Genomic DNA, 22,079 nt, shown 5'->3' with positions numbered 1-22,079 from the left:
AGAGTTTAGAGTAAATTAGATCTTCACGTTTGATTTTTGACACCACATAAATGGTGAGCCAGTGTCAGAGGAAGTGACAGCATCCACCGAGGACCGGGGGGAGTGGGAGGACTGGGGGACCAGGCCAACAAAAAGGTGATCACTGATACAGGTCAGCAAACATTTGCTCATTTGGTGTCTTAGAGCAGACTCCGCCCAGCTTTGTCGTCCATGGTTGCTCTTTCAAAGGAATCTAGTTACTAGGGGTGCAACGATACACAAAATTCACGGTTCGGTTCGGTTCGATACTTTGGTGTCGCGGTTCGATATTTTTTCGATACAAAAAAAAATGTTCATGCCTTTTTAATTTGTCTTTTATTAAAATTATAAATATATATTTTAACTGAAAAGTATAGTTTTTAAATTTAACCCTAACCCTTGTGCGCGTTTTTTATTTTTGACAGCGAATGCGCACCTGCGGACCACTTATGTGCACCCCTGGTTATTTAGCTCATCATATCGCAGCCACAGAAATTATTTTGTCCATGAAACCATAAAGCTGCACTTTCTTTTTGCCTTATAGTCTGATTTGTCATTACTTTTCCGTTTTGTGGTAAGCTTTTCTTTGGCATTCACTTCTTCACCCTGACCTGTCTTATTTGGCTCAGCAGAACTAAAATATATATTCTGCTGCTTTTACACACGCACTCACATAACGCTCAGCGATTCTCTGCGCGATCAACCTCTCACATGTTTAAGCTTGCTGCAGGAGATTTCACTTGTCATGTTTGCATAGTAAGCTAACGATTAATAAGACGATGTCAGAGGAATTGGTGCGCAAATTATCATCACTCACCAATCAGTGCTGTCGCTCTCTATACACAGTTCGTGCGATTGCAAAATGAAAGCAAAAAACAAGCGCAAATTCAAACGCGATTTCAATATGTCACATATTGACAGTGGCTCACCGATGCCAATGACATAATTACCCAGCTACATTTCCGAAAGAATGCAAAAGCATTGACATATATTTTTCCTTCCTACAATAGCCCGACGGGCAGGGCAGAGATAGATTTTGGTAGCCCGACTGGAAAAATCGCTAGCCCCGGGACGTCGGGCTAGCGATATTGCGAGCCCTGTATCTGATTGAGGAATAACTCATCTTTGGAAAAGAGAGTTTATTACAGAGAAATGTCTCTTTCCAAAATAAAAGCTATACTATATGCTTCTTCTGGGCTATATTCTCAGCAGCATATTAAATATATCAGGTCCCCATGAGGAGAATCATGTGCTAACGGCTGTCTAAATGACTCGGGTAAAGTTTGTAGCATGCTTGTTGTTTTTGTCTGCTTCCACTTGTCTGTGCACTAGGATGATGTCGGCGTAAATGTGTAGTCATATTCGTTGTGTTCCCACTAGTGCTTTCAGGTTAATCTCGTTGAAATGACCTTAACGCCACAACACGGCAAATCTCCGTTAACGAGCTACCCCTGATCGCCGTGCATGGGGCTAGACACGTTAACGAGCTAACTGCGCTAACACACTAGTTCCCACCCATGTAATTAAGCATTGCGTGGCACATCCAACATACTGTTTTACTTTAGTCCATGATGTGCTTACCTTCAGGGTCATACGTCATATGAAAACCAAAATAATTCCAAACGCCAGATCTGAATGAGGTTGGGGGAGGTTCAATTTGCCATGTTGCAAGGAGAGCTTAACTTCTGTCTCGCTAGCTTGCCCTGTGCTCTTCTTCTGATGATGCTGTCGAACGCAGATTTCACTGAGCGCTCAACACAGACAGCATCGTCAGAAGGAAAGTTGATAAAATAAATTACAAATTTTGTATTGTTCATACATATGCGTACCGAACCAAAAACACTGTATCGAACAGTTCAATATCGATACGAATATCGTTGCACCCCTACTAGTTATATCAGGGCCGTGCAGAGAAGTTTAAAGGGGCGGGTGCTCAAAGTTAAAAAGGGGCACATTGAACCAGGCTGAATAACAACAACACACATTCATCAAGAATCTAATATGGGAAGGGCAGGGCTGTGTTTATCTGAGACTCTAGACATTAAAAAGTCCATAGGAGAGATGGTAGCTGATTAAACAAGTGTCATGAGATAATAACAAAATGCAAGGATTGGTGACAGCGCTTGGAACCATAAGGCAACAAAAAAACTGTGAGAAAGAAATTAGGCTCTGCCCCTGTGAATCACTCTTTGCTCTCTTCTTCCTTCCATCCCATCATTTCATATATCACTCTCCACTTGCTGTCTATGTGAGAACAAGGCACAACTTGCTATTGCAATAAACTATAATCTAATTATCCACACCTAACAACTCTTGCACTTAATCTATAATAAAATGATGACAGAAAAATGTTATAGCCCTGCCTTTAGTAGCCTCACACAGCTCCTACTGTTTCCTCCTCATGTCCTTACCAGGCATGTCTAGACAATGTTATATCATGAGTAATAATTTAAAAAAAAAATCCATATACATAAAACACACACATGCACGCACACACAGTGACGTTTTAGACCTTCTTCAGAATACTGTATATACTATGGGCATCATGGTGCTGATCCAGAATCCTTACATTATTATTTATTACTAGAGCTACAATAATAAAGCAATGAGGAGGGGGAAGTAATAAATATGAAATAATGTATTTATGATGATTCCATTTGTTTCACTATCCACTCTGTGCAGGGCAAAGCTTATTACATGTTTAAACTGTAGAGATACAATCATTTTGCTGCTGTAAAATCCAAATTTTGTCTTATTTAAAATATAAATCTAATATAATCTGCTTCTTAATGTATGTTCTTTAAAATACAGCGTGTGTTTTTTAATATATTATAATTATAATAATTATTATGTGGACATGCATATTAGATCGTTTTTTAGTGAAATATAATCCCCTCAGAAAGGCAGGAAAAGCCCGGAAACTTACTTTAAAACTATGTTCTAAATACTTTAAAACTAAATATGTTCCCTAAAACGGTGACAGAGCTACAGACCCATGACAGCCTTACACAGGTAGCCAGCAGCTGTGACCAGCACTACATGTGCAGTTAATAAAAGGACAGGTAATGTTTGTCACGCTGTTGCACACACAGCACGCTCGTTTGTTTCAGTTCGTCAAATTGTCACAAGACAACTTACCAACGTGTACGAAATAAGCTAATACTCCTGTGTGCTATACACTACAGTGTACGCTGTACAGCTACTTACTGGGTTTGTCGCATCAGTCTGTGTCTCTGAGTTAACTTGTGTTTCTCTTACAGCTCCGGACCGCAACAAATGCGCGTGCTCTTTGTGAGCTCGTTCCCGGCTCGTAACCAGCGCGTTCTGCCGTCGAGGGCGATCATTGGTTAAATGTGATCATGTGACTGATGCAAGCCAGATCCTTTTATTTAGCAAAACTGTGATTAATAGTTAAATATTATTGTTGAGGGGCACAGACAGGACTCCGCACGCACACACACATAAAAATAAATAATAATTTTTTTTTAAAAAGTTGCCTCAACAAAAGGGCACTTTGGGCACCCATCAGGAAAGGGGCGGGTGCTCAAGCCCCTCTAGCCCCCCCCCTCTGCACGTGCCTGAGTTATATATTATTTTACTTAATGATCTACTGACACCACTGACTATGCAGGACAACCCCACGTCTGGAACCAGTGCACATGTGCAGTTCAATTCCTGGGCAGGTTCTGAAGATGGTCGAGCTGTCGAGGACAAAGTTACTAATGTGAAGCTAATGTGGTTAATCAAGATCTTCATAACTATGTGGAGCACAGTGCACACACCCCTGCATGTTCTATAAGCCAATAGGAGGACGTTCTGTTTTTGGCACACAAAAGTTTCTCAGGTTTTGATTACAAAACAAGCAACAGGCCAAAAATATTTATAGATTTAGACACAATAATAGATTCCTCCCAAATCTCAGGAACTCTGAAACTCAGGCATTAATAATTAATAATATTTTCCAAAGCTTATCATTTGGACATATACAAATTACCCTCTTGGGATTATGAGGTCCTCACAAAAATGAATATTCGCTGTCACAGTCTGTAAATTTATCCAAGTCACACAAGCATTTTGAAATAAGTCCTAATCAGTCCAAGAAAAACAGTCTTGAAGGGTCTGGATGGACTCGCTGACCACACCAGAACCAGCACTGAGGTTTAGTTCTCTTTAAGACAGATTTCATGACGGGAACCAAATAAAACACATTTCAGTCAAACATGCCACAGAGAGCTCTACAGAAAGATTTATTAGGTTCCTTGATGGAGCCATAACAAACGTCAGCGAGCGACCTCCCAACTGTACATTGATTAAAATGACAAAATAAACTGGGAGCGTCTGGTGTGACGTTACTGTGGTCTGAGTGGCAACTTCCACATTCGCCCTCAGTTGAACGTACACATCAGTAACAAGGATCTGTGGAAACTCTCTTGGTAAGTAAAAAGGATGCAGGGAGGCGGATCGAAGTTCAATCTCAGCCGTGATTCCCTCACCACCACTTTATCACCAGCTCTCATTATTTTAAAGACAGAGACCCTCACACTGGGCTTCACTAGTTACTGCTGGGTCTCTGTTATACAGAAGGCCCATACCACATTAAGGAAAAAATAATGTCCTTAATTTCAACATTAAAGGTGAAAATGAAGAACTGTGGAGATTTGCTGTTTCAGGACAAAGTGCCACAGCTGCTGTACTCTCTGAGTCAGTGAAACTTCAGCAGTGGTGTTAGCTAAAGAAGGGAAATGATTCCTGTTACACATCCATGTGTTATATAAACACAGTGTGGTGAAAAGTATAAAGATGCTGAAAGGATGGTGCAGAAAGCTGAAAAACACAAATCTGGAAGATTTGTACAAAATCAAATGTCTTGTAATGGACGGATGCAAGGTTATCGATGGTTCCACCTTCATACAATAAAGAGGATGGATGCTGCAAAACTGGATGATGAAATATTGGTTCAGCACTTTGTTTGAAAGCGCTTTATAAATAAAGTTATTATCATTATCATAAGACGGTGGATCACTTTGTTTCACTAACTCATCTAAACAAAGCGTTTTGTAGAGGGGACAGCAAACCTGGCAGTTTGTCTTGAAACATCAAATCTCCACATTTCAACTTTTTTCTCCAAATACAATTTTGACTTTAACCTCGACTTTATCTTAAAATGATCGGGAATATTTTTCTTACCGTGGTCCTAAAACTCGGCCTTACTCCGTTTCCATCGAAGCAATAAGGTCAGCTTTCTTGTGCTCCACGGTAAACCTGTTCACCGTGGAGAAATCACGCTGAAGAACTCGGCAAGTAAGGCCCCTGTGAGCTCCACATCTCCAGCGTCGGGTCCCAAAAGAATAAAAGTGACTCTCGACTATACTGGCGAACCTGAAGATCTCCACAGAGCTCTCACTAAGTGGCAAGTCAGCATCCAGGTGAGGAGGATGGCTGTGAAACCAAAACGAGCCAGAATGACTCAACAATCCACTTTAAGAAAAACAAACACACAAATCACTGTGGCCCACTCACTGCTGCTACACGTCACCAACCACCAGGGATGATGATGATGATGCTGGCATCAAGTAATCAAAGCTCAGCTTCTCGTCTGGTGATGATTTCTGATCATTTCTATGATGATCGTACCAAATAATGCAGATACGACGTGATCACGCCCAACACTCTGCCAACGGGCACAGACTGACCTCTTCCTGCTGTGAGTCGTCCCTGTCAGAGCCTCGTCCTTGTGACTTGGTGATGCTGTGGTGTGTTCGTGACCTCACACGCTGTTTGTGTGACTTTTGTTATAAAGGGGCGGAGTCACGAGTGGTGACGGTTTAAAAATAATGACCTGCAGTGACCTCTGACTCTAATTTTGGATGTATTCTGGCACACTGTTGTCCATCTCAGCTCTTTAGTACAGAGGAAAGAAAAACTAAAGAACTGGAGCACATATGCTGATGGTGATGATGTCACAGATAATGTGATTGTTCACACGTTCAATAATTAGTTGGAAAAATTAAGAAAGTGCAATCAGAGCCCAGATAAAGACAATAACATCAGACAGAAAGAGCAGTGATCAGAAGCACAAACAGAGGCTGCTTTGGACCATCTTCACTGTTTCACACAGTTTCACTTTACTACAAACACGTTCTTTGTAAAGTCTCACTTCAGTCTTCTCTCCTAAGGAGCAATGCTAACAGACCAACAGCAGCACAGACATGAGCAACAGTCTCATTACTGTCTGCTGCACCGTGTTAACACGACCAAGCGGAAACAGCACACAGATAAAACATGTCAGACTGCAAACTCAGCGTAAGACTAAAAACCGACGACGTGGTGAAAAACTCACAGTTACACACCCACATACATGTGAAGGTGCACTCTCCTACCAAGGTCTCTGCCAGAATAATACAAATGTAGTGTTCTGATAAAAAACAAAACATTTTTAAAAGCATGAAAACAACTCTTCACTGTGAACACAAAATAAAGCAGAATTTATTACTGTGTGACTGAGTAACTAAACTATCACCAACTGATAATATTAATGATCACATCTGGACTCACCGAGCCTTTCTGAAGTTCCTCACAGCTGGAATCAGTCTCTGTCGTCCCTCCTTTGTTGTGTTGTACTTCTTCAGGTCCAACTCATCCAGAACCTCCTCTGACATCTGCAGCATGAAGGCCAGAGCTGAGCACTGGATCTCAGAGAGTTTCTTTGATTTGTTCTCTGACTTCAGGAACTCTTGGATCTCCTGAGATAATAAGATGTCGTTCATCTCCATCAGACAGTGGAAGATGTTGATGCTTCTGTCAGGAGAAGATTTTGTCTTCCTTTTTTTAAGATTCTTGATGACTCTCTGGATGGTTTCTGGACTGTTCTCTGCCTGACCCAGCAGACCTCCTAAGAGTCTCTGGTTGGACTCCAGACAGAGGCCATGAAGGAAGCGGACAAACAAGTCCAGATGACCATTTTTACTCCTGAAGGATTTTGTTAGTGTTTCCGTCAAAAAATTGTCCAGAGATGACTCTTTGTATTTTTTTCCCAGGAAGTTCTTCAGCACCTCTGACTTCCTGTTGGTGAAACCGTGGAACATGTAGACTGCAGCCAGAAACTCCTGGATGCTCAGATGAACAAAGCAGTAGACTGGTTTCTGGAAGATCACACACTCTCTTTTGAAGATCTCTGTACAAACTCCTGAGTACACCGAGGCCTCTGTCACATCCAGACCACACTGCTCCAGGTCTTCTTGGTAGAACATGATGTTTCCTTTCTCCAGGTGTTCAAACGCCAGCCTCCCCAGCTTCAGAAGAACTTCCCTGTCAGCCTCCGTCAGCTCCTGTGGACTCGTCTCATGTCCCTCGTGGTACTTGTTCTTCTTCCTCTTTGTCTGAACCAGCAGGAAGTGTGAGTACATGTCAGTCAGGGTCTTGGGCAGCTCTCCTCTCTGCTCTGTAGTCAACATGTGCTCCAGAACTGTAGCAGTGATCCAGCAGAAGACTGGGATTCTACACATGATGTGGAGGCTCCTGGATGTCTTCATGTGGGAGATGATTCTGCTGGACAGCTCTTCATCACTGAATCTCCTCCTGAAGTACTCCTCCTTCTGGGCGTCAGTGAAGCCTCGTACTTCTGTTAGCCTGTCAACACATGTAGGAGGGATCTGATTGGCCGCTGCAGGTCGGGAAGTTATCCAGACGAGAGCCGAGGGAAGCAGATTCCCCTGGATGAGGTTTGTCAGCAGCTGGCTGACTGATGACTTCTGTGTGACATCAGACAGCAGCTTCCTGTTGGTGAAATCCAATGAAAGTCTGCTTTCATCCAGGCCGTCAAAGATGAACAAAAGCTGAGAGACAGCCAGCTTCTCTGCTGTGACCTTCTGTAGTGTTGGATGGAAAACATGGAGCAGCTCCAGAAGACTGTACTGCTCCTCTCTGATCAGGTTCAGCTCCCTGAATGAAAGCAGAACCACCACACTGACATGTTGGTTCTCCAAGCCCTCTGCCCAGTCCAGAGTGAACTTCTGCACTGAGAAGGTTTTTCCAACACCAGCCACGCCGTTGGTCAGAACCACTCTGATGGGTCTCTGTTGGTCAGGTAAGGCTTTAAAGATGTCCTGGCACCTGATTGGAGTGTCATGGAGGGCGTCCATCTTGGAAGCTGTCTCCAGCTGCCTCACCTCATGTTGGCTATGAACCTCTTCACTCTGTCCCTCTGTGATGTAGAGCTCAGTGTAGATCCTGTTGAGGAGGGTTCTACTTCCTGTTTCATCACTTCCTTCAGTCACACGTTCACATCTCCTCCTCAGACTGATCTTATGTTCATCTAAAACCTCCTGCAGACCAACATCTGCTGAAAGAAAGAAAAACAGAAAGAAAACTCTTCAATGTCTGAACAACAACAAGAAGTCCAGTTTTCAGAAATGAGTCCATCAGCAGACAGATGTTCAGTCTTACTTTGTACACAGCTGCTCTGACTGGCTGTCTGCAGTCCAGCTCTGCTTCTGGATCTTTCTCCACACTGGGGACAGGACCAGTCTCCTGATGAAGCAGACTGGTCCCAGTATGAGGAGATGCACTGTCTGCAGAACCAGTGTCCACAGCTGGTAGAGACTGGATCCTTCAGGACGTCCTGACACAAAGCACAGCAGGACAGCTGCTCCTCCTCACAGACACCACTCCTCTTCCTCTTCCTCCCTCTGTGAACACATTTCTTTATCACTAAAATCATTGACTGTCAGTGACAAACATCCAGATTTGATGACACTGTGCAGAAGCTCTGATGGTCACAGAGAAAAGTCAAAGTGGAGAAACTTGTGTTTGAGTTCAGAATCCAAGTTTCCTTTGCTGTTCCTGCCTGTCTTATTAAACACAGAGTGATCAGCCTACAAACTCCACAGTAAAAGCCTTCATCACAGAGCTGATTATGTCCTTCACTGGATGTACTGGAAGTTTGGGATCCATCACTCTGAACTGACCTTTGACCTCCTCTAAAAACTGTGGTGGAGCAGCGGTGTTACATTCAGAGCTTTCAGCTTTATTTTGAAAGAGTTCAGTCATCAGGAAGTGAACTTCTTGGTTCTGATTTTCTTTCTATTATTTTACAGAAGTGAAGAAGAAGAACTAAAAGCTTTGAAATGATCTGAGTGATATTTTTGAACATTGCCACCAAATTGAGTTCAGCCTCCAGCAGTAACTTTGTTTCATGATGCCTCCCTGATGATGTGATGTTTGATTACAAACCTGTTTATGTGTTAGACATTAATCACATGAACACAGGCAGAAAAAAGAAGCCAATGAAACAAATGACAGAAACGTGTTCATTCACTGCCATGATCCATATTTTATATGTACAGATGTTTGTAAAGAACACGTGTGCAGCGCTTTGTTCTGAGTATCTGCTGTCAGCACACAGTGCAGCAATAACTACAACCACACGTTTCTGTAGATCCTGAACATCAGCCTGGAGGAATCTGACCTCAGGTCTGCACACAGAGGAGCTTCACCTCTGGGATGATGCTGGCTTCAGCTCCTTCTACAATCAGGCAGAAGCTTCTGCACCATCAGGACACAAACAGAGAGGAGCTTCTATCCTCAGACCATCCAAGTCCTAAATCAGAACATGCTCCCCTCATAGCATCACCATCAGGGTTTAAACAGGACCTTACATCATGTTCTTGTCTCACTGTCATATTTCAGATCATACCTGATTCATTATGACGTCACACGCTGCTACACTGATCCTGCTGCTTCATTACTGCTGATATTACTCTGCTCACTCTGTTCAGTTACTCTGTTTACATCACTTTGCTCATTTGCTTTGTTCTGCTTGCACTGCTCTGTCAGTACATGCTGTGCTAATGTGGCACAAAGCACTTTAACATTACATCTGCACAATGTTTCATTATTTCATTTAATGATTGTTTCTAATGTTTTGTCCAGTCACAGGAGCAGCTCAGCACATTTCACTGTGTTGTACGTGTATGACGATGCCTGTGACAAATAAACAGCCTCGGACTCTTCAATCTTCTGCATTTCTTTGGAGATCAGCTCAGTGGCCTGTTGAGACCATCTTTCTATTTCTGATGACTCAGTTCAGATTATTATCCTGATACTTTCTTTTAAAATGTGATGAAATCATTTATCTGATGTTCTGACACAAATACACCAAAACAATCCCAAACAGCACAAACCACCACGTTACACACAGTGTAATAAAAATACAGGCAACTACAAATAAAAACACTTTAAAATATAAACTAAAATTACAAAGTGGTCACAGAATTTCAAACACCCGTAAATGAGTCAGCAGCTCTCTTACATGGTCAGCTGGGCTCCATGATTGAAGAACATTGTTGCTGCAGGTTCATGACTGAAGCCTGGAGGTTTGTTTTTGGAGCAGTCACTCCTCATAGACACACAGCTGGATGCTGGAGACTGTGACCTCTGACCTCTGCAAACACAAACACATCACATGAATTACTGATTAATCTCTGTTTAAAATCTTTTAAGCAGCTGCAAACACACAAACTGGATGATGTGATGGTTTCTGTCAGTAATAGTTGTCTCAGATTAGAGTACAGACGGCTGCAGAGACGTTCACAGCAACAGAGAAGAAATCATTACCTTGGATTGCATTACTACTACGATTGATACTAGCATTATCGTACCCGGACCACCATTAGGAATCATTTATGATGTCACTGGTAGAACACATTTATAGAAACAACCTTTGAACTCTGAGTCAGCAGCTCTCTTACATGGTCAGCTGAGCTCCATGATTGAAGAACATTGTTGCTGCAGGTTCATGACTGAAGTCTGGAGGTGTGTTTTTGGACCGGTCACTCCTCACAGACACACAGCTGGATACTGGAGACTGTGACCTCTGACCTCTGCAAACACAACCACATTGCATTCATTTCACATCAATTAGTACACCACAAAAGGCATGCAAGAAACACAGTATGAAGGCAAACTTCTGGCTTCAATAACATTCAACAGGTCAGGTGGAAACTTTTCTCAGATTTGATTCATGTTTTTATAGAACGATCCAGCTAAAAAAAATATACCATTAGGTCAGGGGTCAGCAACCTTCAGGACCCAAAGAGCCATTTGGAGCCAGTTTCCACGCAAAAGAAAACACTGGGAGCCACAAATACTTTTTGACGTCTAGAATGAAGATAACACTGTATATACTGTTTTTTACCTTTATGCTTTGTGTGAACAACTAAGGTGTGTTGCTTATGAAATCCATGAAGTGCTACAGAGAAAATTACATGTTATTTATGTAATGAACACATTTGAACTCTTACAGAAATATAACAAAAGGAAAGACACCCAGCTGAACTAAAATGATGTAGCAAACAAAAGCTGCTGTGAGCCGCCACCCTTATATCTCCTTTGGGCTTTTGGAGCCTTGACCTGACTTTTAAAAAACAATTGGAAAAAAAGCTCTATGCTGCTGAAAGATGAAAAATAGATATTTGCAAAATTCTGCCTAAATATGTATTTTACCTGGTTAATGTGTGTGGCGGGGCGTGGTCTGCAGCGCCGCTGCAGGGGAGGCGGACGCACCTGAGCGGCACCCGCAATCACGCCTCGCCGCCTTAACGTCTGTGCTGTTGTGTTGGTGTGTGTCGGGCTGTGAGCTGCAAAGCTACAGGCGGCTGTGTGCGTACAGCAACCGTGTGTGAAAAGTGGTCAATAAAGAGAAGCTGAAAAGCGTGTTCATGCAAACATCGTCGGGTCTGCCGTGATATGTTTACAACGGGACTTCTGCTCCTGAACCTCTGCGCACAGCGTCTGCAGGTCGGGGCTGTACGAAGTCACTTTCATCTTTACAGGACTGTAAGCTGTCGTCTGTGAGGCGTGAGCGGTGTTTGTTTTTAACATAGTTCACGGTGGAGAACAGCTGCTGACATAATGTGGATCCGAAGATCCATAATTGGCCTTCCTGGGGCTGAAAGTCTCGATAAATGCACGGCGTTTCGGCGGGTACACCGGCTTCCACGAGTGTGACGCTTATTTGAGCGATGAAAAAATAATAAAATATAATTTTATTTTTTTATTTCAATATCACAACAATCTTCCAATTTAGAACTACAAGTTAAAAAAGAACATAAATAAAATACACTTCTGCTAAATACTTCTAATTTATTTTCCCAAACCACGAGGAGCCGCACTGTAAGGACTAAAGAGCCGCAGGTTGCCGACCCCTGCATTAGTGTTAGTCAATGTTGCAACTGAACTGAAAAACAAAAGATTTTGGTCCAAAGAAACAAAGTCACTATTAATACAACACAACCCCCCCAAAAAGAGCCATGTAGACCCCGGGCTCTATGGGTCTTGTACTCGGAGCTTGTTCCTGTGCTGCCATGATTAGTGCCTCTGTGCTGTCTTTCAGTCCAGCTTTGTTCAGCCACTGGTAGGATTTCTGGATGTCAGCCACTTCCTCTGCCTGCTGGTGGTGCAAACTGTGTTGTTCTGAGTTTCATTGGACGTCTTTGTCCAAAGCACCAGACAAAGGGCAAAGTAGATGCATTTGCATCAGCAGGAAAATACACCCCAAACTAGCATCATCATTATACAACTTTAACAACGGCCACTAAATGATACTTCATACACAGACCAGTGTTAGGTTAAGTTATGATGTCACTGGCAGAACATTTATAGAAACAACCTTTGAACTCTGAGTCAGCAGCTCTCTTACATGGTCAGCTGAGCTCCATGATTGAAGAACATTGTTGGTGCAGGTTCATGACTGAAGTCTGGAGGTGTGTTTTTGGACCTGTCACTCCTCACAGACACACAGCTGGATGCTGCAGATGCTGCTCCGTCCTCTTCCTCCATCTTCTTGATGTCAGGGTGGAGTTAGTCTGAGAGGTAAACACACACACTCAGAGGTGCTGTTGTACTGGAAGCATCACACTGACGGCTTTCTAATGTTGGAGCTTTGGCCCTAAAGTCCAAACCAGTTATTTTAGAGGCTCAAAGTCTTTAAAAAACACCAAAACCATCACATTATTTAATAAGTACATGATCAGGTGGATGAAGGAACTCAGTGTGTTTGGGATCATCATCATGGTGAGGAGCCCACATGTTACGGCTCCTTTGGAGAGAAGCTGAGGATCACTGCAGGAAGTGAGCTCATGAAACCAAACTGCTGTTTGTGAGCAGCATGACTCTGTTATTGGACCTGGGCCCTGTGCTTCGTACGTCGCTTACTACATCCAAGATCAAATGAAACATCCAAGACCAAACCATCGCGCTAACCGTGAGCGCGCTAATCCGGTTCCCCGAACACACCTGCTGTTGACGATTAGTACAGCTGGACGCAGTAATGTGACATCACTGGGTGTCGTAAAAGGGGCTACGCATCGATAGTAGAAACATTGATCGGCAACCCTCTGATTGGTCGGCGAAAATGTCGACGGAGCGCGCTCGGCTCGGTATTTTTCGGCAGCAGAGCAAGAACTCTTGAGTGAGGGATTTCAGGAGTTTCAGAGTTTAATCAGAATGCAAGGGAACACTGCAAAGGCTGCAAAAGCAAGGAGCGAGGGCTGGCAGGAAGTTGCTGACAAATTAAACTCGTAAGTAATTTAATAATAACAATAATAATGGAGTGGATTGATATAGCGCTTTTCAAGGCACCCAAAGCGCTTTACAATGCCACTATTCAGTCACTCTCACATTCACACACTGGTGGAGGCAGCTACAGTTGTAGCCACAGCTGCCCTGGGGCAGACTGACAGAAGCCAGGCTGCCATATCGCGCCATCGGCCCCTCTGGCCAACACCAGTAGGCGGTAGGGTAGATTTATCATATTACACTATATTATCCAATATTATATTACATTATATCCCCTTTCACATTAGAGCCACGACAGGACCCACTAGAACATGGGAACAGGTAAAAGTGAAATATAAGAATATTCTACAGAATGGTAATATTTATCACTTATATTGCTTTTAGTCTCTTGGAAAGAGACCCTGGAATAATCTGTTTGTTCATAACAGCAACCAAGAAAAGGGCAGAGCAACAAAAGACAGGTGGTGGTCCTGCACCCCCTCGTCAACAAGTTGGTTAAGTAAATAATACCCTCACGGGGAAATCGATATCTCTCTATGAGCACACTGTCGCGCTGAGCTAAAGGATCCTGTCTGTCCCGCAATATACGCTGAATTCTGAGGACTCTCCTTATCAATCTTGCACCTTCCGCAATGGGTGGCTCGCGTATACGGACAGGACATGGCTGCGACAGACTTCCCAAATCCACCTTCGCTTTTATAGCCGTGGTCTCTCATCTTGATTACACAAAGTAATTTGCAATTACTACTCTGAAATATGAATTACATCTGTAATAATCACATACATGTAATAGAATGTTAATAGTACATTTCCCTTTTTTAGGAAATGACCTGTGTGAAATCAATAAATGGATCAGGTGCTGCATTGTCTTTAGTTACATTGATGTTATTTATTTATGGTGAAACAGTGGTGGAATATCGCTGTTGCTTTCGTATGAATGACGCGGGCATACCTGCGTGGCCGCGATCTAATCCTGTTTACATAAAGTAAACCTGCTCCCCAGCAGGTTGCTATGACAGCAAGTCCCGGATGGGCTTCGGGGAACCGAACGATCCAGGATCACGCGAAATCGTCAACAATCTCATCCAGCTAACTCACTTAGCGCGGTACGAAGAACAGGCCCCTGCTCTGTGTTCTACATATCGTTAGCTTCATAGCATAATTGCCTAAGTCATTTGACTTAGTCAAATGACTTAGGCACTTATGCTATGAAGCTAACGATATGATCAATACTTCAAATATCTGTAAACATGTCATCTTATATTTGTTGCACTTGGTCACATCTGTCTTTAAAAATAGATTTTTAATGTCACTGAGAGTTCTTTTCTACCTTTATTGATTTATTTTGGAATAAATTAAATATAAAGGTGCCAAAAACTGCCTGCAGCTTCTGCTCTGTGACAGGAAACTACTGTCAGGCTCAAAATGACTTCAGATTATTCATCACAGAGTGTTTATGGATCACAGGACACGTTACAGTTTTACAGCCTCACGGACATAAAACTCTTAAAGTTTGTTTCTGAAAGGATTTTCAGATCAGACCTGATGTTTCTGCCTACAGCCTGTTTACCGATATAATCAATATCAGACATCAGAGCAACAGAAACCTCGGTGATCAGGACGCCGGGACTGAGAACAGGAAGTGGCTCAAACGTCGCACTTTCATAAAGTCAGCCTGAACTCCACTCACAGAGTTTCTGTCGCCATTTTAGTTTTAAAACACGTCGTGATAAGGGCGGGTCTTACTGTGAACCTGCGCGCTCATTGGCTAATAACTTGAGATTGACAAGTCGTTATCCAATGAGCGCGCGGCTTCTCCCAACATAAAGTAGTTTCCTTTGAAAAAACCAAAGTCTGATTATTTTTGCCTCCACTGACGGAGCCTGTTGTTCCCGCCACAGAGACACAGTAATGTCAGAGCGGTGTTAACACTCACCTGCCTCAGCACAGCTCTCACTCTCCTCCTGCTCTCTCAGCTAAACTCACTTCCTCTCTACTTACAGGAAACCAGCGCTCAGAGGAGCCGACCGGCCTCACGTTTCACCCACAGACACGAACAGCGTGGAATTATTTTATGTCATAAGAAGAAACATATTCATGTTAACACTCACCTGCATCAGCTCCACCTTCCTCCTCCTGCTGCTCTGAACGGAGGATCAACACTTTCACTTTCACTGCTCCTCCCTAAACACAGAGGATGCTGGGACTTGTAGTTTTTACCTTGTGTGATATTTATGGCTGTGACACTAAATCACAGCACGAAAACTTCCTGCAAACATGTCACAGGCGATAAAAGTTTCACATTAAAGGTGAAGTTATTTTTCTGTCTCATGTTCAATAAACAGTGAGCTGGGAAAACTGAAGAACAGACTTCAGACGTTCCCTGCAGAGTTTCTGCTGCTCGGTCGTCTGCATGTTGCTGAGACTGAGCTGATGATGAAGCTGTGACGGGTTTATGGCACGTTTGGTTCTGGAGAAGAGTTTTACTGCCGGTGCAGGTGAAATGATCAGAGGTTACAGCCTCTGGTTAAAGTGGAGGCAGCGATCAGGACGGCTGAGCAGCAGAGGTCTCGAGGGTCCTAAAGTGTAAAAGCATCAGTGTTAGTAACACAAAGATCACAGAATGGGATCATCCACACAACACTAACATCTAAATCCACGGCAGGAACTCTTCCAGTGTCCTGAAAAATCTGTGTGCACGATGCTGAGATTAAAATCTGTCTGCTCATCTTAATGCAATATTGTGAAGTTACAATTCTTTTCTGTAAAAAGAATTTTCATTTTTGTATATAAATAAATGTTGATGTTGTGCTTTGGGATCGTGGGCTTCAATTTGACTTATAATGTGCCAAATGACTGCAACAGGCGGCTTAAGGCGATGCCATCCAGAGTAAGGATCTTGTTAGCCAGTGTTTCTAAGATTTTTACGCCCCGTTACAATAACCTCAGTTTTATCTGAACTTAGAAGCAGAAAATTAAAGCTCATTATGTGTCTAAGACATCCCGGCAGTTTAACCAATAAAAGCGGGTATCATATGCATAGCAGTGAAAATGTATGCTATGTCTTCTAAAGCACGTATAATGTAAACAGAACTGGTCTTTGCACAGAAGCCTGTGGAGCTTCATAATTAACCTCAGTGTGTGAAGAGGACTCTCCATTTAATAATAGCTGTAATAAAATGTTCTGGCCAACGGTGTTAAACGCTGCACTTGGGTCTAGCAGGGGAGATTTCAACTTTTCAATATGAATGAAGGCTGAAAACTGATTAGATTAATGTCTGATGATCTTTTCTGTGCTTCTTCAAGTTTGTAACACCGAACATATTAAAGGATGATATAAGGTTCACAGGAAGAGTTTAATTAGACACATTTACTATTTTTCTTTATACTCTTTCTTTCTTGACATGTTTAATATGCTTACTATCAGAGGAGAAAATGAACCTTGTGTAGTTTAAAAACTTTTTATTTAATCAAACTGTAATGTTGTTGAACTCTGACGGACGTGTCTTTTAATCTTGTCAACAAATCCTTAATCACCTAAATGTGCCATTTATCATCTAGTAAAATGTTCCCTCTGCTTCTGTTGCACATCTCCCCCGACACTCTCTGCTTCACCAGCCCTGTGCAGCTGGTCCAATCGCTGCGTCCTTAAACTGGTGTGTTTAAATCTCTTTACCTCTGTTGTGAACTTCACACAAAGTTTGTGGTAACAAAATCAAACTGAGGAGGATCTGGTTTGAAAAACACACACTCGCGAGACAAAATAAAAACAGACTGCTCAAAGCAAAAGCAGAGCTCACAGCTGGTAGCACAAAACACAGTGACAACGTGCGTATCAGATACCCTCAGTGCCAAAAGCATAAATATGAAAAAATGGGATCACCAAGAATACCCTAAAAATGTCATTTAGGGGGTGTTACAGTGAAATAAAATGAAACATTTTCATCTGAAAATGTTTCATTTTAGTAAAAACAATTCTCTGTAGTTTGATATAGTCGTTACAGACAAAGCGGATGTTTAAAGCCTTTGGACGCACATTTGAAATGCACTCATTCTCCTTATCAGCTGGAAACATTAAAGCCGTAAAATGACACACCCGCGTGTAACAAACCATTTGTTGGGGGTTGTGGATTTGACACCTCAGCATTGTGAAAGTGGGGAAACATGCTTCTGGCTGAGCATAAGATTTCTGCTTACAACTTAGAATCTCAGCTCTAAATGAAATTCAGATGTTTTTTTAAGTAGGGCTAATGTATTATTTGACTTCTAAGGCATACACACACACACACACACACACACACACACACACACACACACACACACACACACAAGAACAACACCAACACAGAGAAGAAGAAGAGGGGGTCGTTTTACTACACATCATAAAAACGCAATCATTCATCTTCCAACTGTATCTTTCTGTTCTGGATTTAGAATCATTGGTTGTTTACTGATCTGTACTTTGGGAGTCACACTGTTGTGATACTGGGGAGAAAAGGGTAAGGTTTGATAGACTAAACCATTACACACAAAAGTTGAAAAACCTAAAGAGTGTGTGAGACTGCTAGCTGTGTCGTTCAGCAATAAACTCATCTATAAATGTGTTAGTAAAGACTGACGTGTACTTCTGTCCCATTAAGCAACGGTTTAACAAATTTCACTGCAAACTATAAAAGGAATCTGGATTTAAATAGAACATAGTAGTGCAGGAAACACTAGTATAAGGTGTCTATGGAACAAATCTCCTTCAGCGTTCAAAATGACCAAAGTGAGGCCTACAGGTGTTTCTCTCAGTTGGTTGTGTTCAGGGAAAAAGCAGCTAAATACACTGAGACTGCTCCACATTGTTAGTGAGTTAACTCTGGATATCTGTAGGTTTGTCAAACTTGGAGTGAACAAAAGCAGAAAACAGTAAAAGATGCAGACAGTGAAAGTCTGGTTTATTTCATGAACACAATAGAGAGTGATATTATACCCCTCTCGTCAAAAAAAGTGACAGGTTGCTTCCGGAGCTCATTAATTATTCATGAGCTCCGGAAGTCCGGAAGTAGGAAGTAATTAAATTATCCCCTAATTAAATTAGCCCCTAATTAAATTAGCTCCGGAAGTCCGGAAGTAGGAAGTAATTAAATTATCCCCTAATTAAATTAGCCCCTAATTAAATTACCTCCGGAAGTCCGGAAGTAGGAAGTAGTATGGCCACAAACACATGCTGCATGCCTTGGGGGAAAACTTTATTTCGATTTATATGCATTTGTAGATTTAGAATAAAACTCATACTCAGAAAAAACAACTCGCGATCCCCGCAGCCCCCTTAACCTAATCCTTAGATACATAAGCAGGGAAAACTCCTTAAAAAACCCTCCGCTATTTCTCCAAAACCCTACAATAACTTGTTAGGGTACCCCCTCTATTCCCAAAACCTTATATTCGATAACAGGGAAAATCCTGAAAAAATCCTTAGTCTTTTTTCTCAAATTCAGCGCCCCGCGGCTCCCTTCATGCTCAGCCAAACAAAGCCAAAACTCCTTTTAAAAATTTCTCCGCGATTTCTCCAAAACCCCTAGAATAACTTGTTAGCTACCCCTCTATTCCCAAAAAAAAAGCGCTATAATCCAAAAACATTGGGAAAGCTCCTTACTCTTTTTTCTTCAAAAACTTGCCTCTTGCTAGCTACCTCTAAAATTCTACGCAGAGTCTAAGTTCTACCTCGCTCTTAATCGCACCGATCCCGCAACAGCTTCCAGAGCACAATTTTTCCTGCTTGTTCGCTCCCCGCTCTGCTCCCGAATGCGCTGCTTACCTCGTTTGAAAATTCCCCCCTGAGACCAACTCCGCCTCACTGCGCCCCGCTGCCAATCACATAACCCTTGCACCGCTCCCTTCGCACCCCGGTTAGCCAATCCGCTCCAGGCTCGATTTACCTTCTCAGCCATAGGTTAATTCACTTACTGGCATTCAGGATAAATAATCTAACATTTCAGCTTAAATTTAACTGTTTTTTTCTCTCTCAGAATAAACAAGCAAGCTTTCTCTTTTTTCTCAAAGAAGCATGGCCGTGAGACCTACCGACCTAACGGTGCTTTCTCAAACTCCTGTAAACTGCTACAGAGCTTCCGCCACGGCGTCTGAACTCAGAAGACTACATCTCTGCAGAGTGCAGCCAACAGCAGCGGCCAACCGTTTGGAGCAAAGATTCAGCCTCAACAATGGCAGGTTTTGGGGTTATGCCTTCAGCCTACCACAGAGTGAAATCTTTTTCTATCAGCTCAAAGCCGGTGAAAGTTTTGGACCGTTAACACCGCGAATCGCTTTTACTAGCTCTGACTGGGCGGTTATTACACTCATTACCACCCCTGAAATAGAGAGAAGCCTGCGGGAAACCAGCTCTCAGCAACCGCGAACCAGAGACCAGCAAACACAGACGCATCGGGTTTTCAAACAGGAAGACTCATTCCCTCCATTCACCCAAGAACACAAACGACTCCGGAATGAAAACACGGTGACCAAAACCGTCACATACACCCAGTGGGAGACCAAGAGCACTCCATTTTGCAGATGGGTATGTAGAGTTAGTCGACAAACATGCGAGCAAGCTTGCACAGATGATTTTGTGATCGACCTTACAAACTCCCAGTCCGGGGTTTTCAGCACATTGCTTCGGATTCCGACTCAGCACTGGCTCAACATGATGGCTGAGAACAATGCGACAATATTAAACCTGTTCAAAATGAGTAAAAGTACAACTGAGTTGGTGATGGTTGGAAATAACCCGCCACGGTCAACATACCCCCACCCCCACTTCCGGCCCCCCTTACCCCGCCTTCTCCTACCCCTAGCCCTTAAAAACCGCAATCGCTCTCTCATCCGCTACTTAAAACAACCATGACTAACCACAGCTTTGGACCCCTCGGCTCTCTATCTCCATCATCCCTCCGACCATCAGCTGCTTCTACACCACCACCCAGCCCGCCAATGGATCTCGCTACACCGCCACCCAGCCCGCCAATCGACCTGGCTACACCGCCACCCACTCCGCCAATCGATCTGGCTACTCCGCCATCCAGTCCGTTGTTCGAGAGCCCGCATCAGGCCTCAGCGTCTCCGGCCGCTATGCCTCCACCCCCGCCCTCATCACCGCAAGGCTGGAACTCGCCCAGCCATCCACAACTAGCGGCTCTCGGGTGGCAATCACCGGAGCAGAGCCCCTCAAGCACCGCAATCTCCGGTGCATCGCTGTGGGCCTTGGGCGACCCTGTGTGCCGGGCTCTTTTCCGAGAGTCTGAAGACAACGAGCCTTCGCCCGCGGACATCGATGAGCCGCGACTCTACTCCCTACTGCTGTTTTTGAACTTATAAAATTGACTGTAAAATACCTCGTTAACTCCTTGCTCCAGAAACACAGACAAGATGTCTGTCAAGGATGTGAGGTGTCACATCCCTCACAAAGACGACATTCATGTCTTTTCCCACTGGAAAAATATTACTTTTTCAAGTACTATGATGAACTCAGCAGAAGATTATGGAATGGACATTTCACCAACACATTATTACAAATTTTGCGGTTAGAGGGTTTTTCACCACCAGCGGCTCAAGTCAGAGGTGTGGCCCAAGCATATCTCTTTGAACTCCGAGAGGCCAGTGATATAGAGACCGCACTGTTAGAAATTGAGTCAAGCGTTACAGAAGTTACCCGGACCACAATTGATAAAGTACTATATGACAAATACTCCCTTTGGCTCCCTAGTAATCGTTTTTTCTTCTCTCCCTTTTACCATTTATTTTTCTTAACATGTTTTTTATTTTTCTTATTTTTACTTTTAAATGTTTTTCTCTGTTAGTTTTTAGAACTTTTCTTGTTCATGTTTATTGTTTTGTTCATTACATCAGATTAAATAGTTTGTTGAAAACCATTACCTGAAATAAAACTTTTTTGGAAAAGCATTGCAACAATCAATCTTGTTATTTGTTTCGCACCCATTCAAATCTATTGCTTCCATGACATCAGATTAAATAGTTTGTGGAAACCGTTACATCAAATAAAACTTTTTGGAAAAGCGTTGTAGTAAATCAAACTAATTATTTTTTCACTAGAAAAGAAACAAACTATAATGTTATTAATTATATCAAATAAAAAATATATTTGCAAACTCGTTACATGACATAAAACTAGCCGCTCATAATGAAATAAAACCATAGTTAAACATAACTTGAAAGATCACACATGGCAGAGCAAGAATCTATTGAAACGTGCATATTATGACCCAGCTCACCCTGGTAGCTTTTGCGGTGTGGAAAAATTGATTAAAAGCATACAGGATGAAACTGGTACAAAGATTAACGCGCAAACAGCACAGAAATTCCTCTCTGGACAAGACGCTTACACCTTACACCGAGCTGCACGCCTGCGCTTTCCGAGAAACCGTGTGTTTGTCCCCAGACCTCTTAATCAATACCAAGCAGACCTTTGTGAGTATCTCTCTCGG

The 22,079-nt window shown here is 42.8% G+C and overlaps 1 protein-coding gene across 6 annotated transcripts; it reads right to left on the bottom strand.

Annotated features, from left to right (window-relative positions):
* Positions 1–68: 68 nt before the first annotated feature.
* LOC113018298 (protein NLRC3-like) lies at positions 69–15,757 on the bottom strand. Of its 6 annotated transcripts, XM_026161355.1 has the most exons (8): positions 15,705–15,757; positions 12,716–12,881; positions 10,767–10,898; positions 10,328–10,459; positions 8,464–8,705; positions 6,574–8,359; positions 3,606–3,719; positions 69–240 (listed from the first exon to the last, which is right to left on the bottom strand). In XM_026161355.1, the coding sequence occupies exons 2-7, from the start codon at positions 12,853–12,855 to the stop codon at positions 3,626–3,628; spliced, it is 2,526 nt and encodes an 841-aa protein (XP_026017140.1). In that variant the 5' UTR covers positions 12,856–12,881; positions 15,705–15,757; the 3' UTR covers positions 69–240; positions 3,606–3,625. The 6 variants fall into 6 exon arrangements, with proteins under 6 accessions (XP_026017140.1, XP_026017136.1, XP_026017138.1 ...); XM_026161351.1 differs by lacking the exons at positions 69–240; positions 3,606–3,719 and adding an exon at positions 5,211–5,457; XM_026161353.1 differs by lacking the exons at positions 69–240; positions 3,606–3,719 and adding an exon at positions 5,211–5,457 and having other exon boundaries at positions 6,574–8,356.
* Positions 15,758–22,079: the final 6,322 nt, after the last annotated feature.

This window comes from Astatotilapia calliptera, unplaced genomic scaffold, assembly GCF_900246225.1.
Source record: "Astatotilapia calliptera unplaced genomic scaffold, fAstCal1.2 U_scaffold_57, whole genome shotgun sequence".
NCBI lineage: Eukaryota > Metazoa > Chordata > Actinopteri > Cichliformes > Cichlidae > Astatotilapia > Astatotilapia calliptera.
Note: the sequence above shows the minus strand (reverse complement) of the source record. Positions and strands in the feature narration are given on the sequence as shown.

Bases quoted from the DNA above. Each gene is read 5' to 3' on its own strand.
- LOC113018298 (XM_026161351.1), bottom strand. From the start codon at position 12,855: ATGGAGGAAGAGGACGGAGCAGCATCTGCAGCATCCAGCTGTGTGTCT. The intron at 8,706-10,327 runs GTAAGAGAGCTG...ATGTGTTCACAG, and splicing joins CATGGAGCCCAGCTGACCAT to AGGGAGGAAGAGGAAGAGGA. The intron at 8,360-8,463 runs GTAAGACTGAAC...TCTTTCTTTCAG, and splicing joins TCAGAGCAGCTGTGTACAAA to CAGATGTTGGTCTGCAGGAG.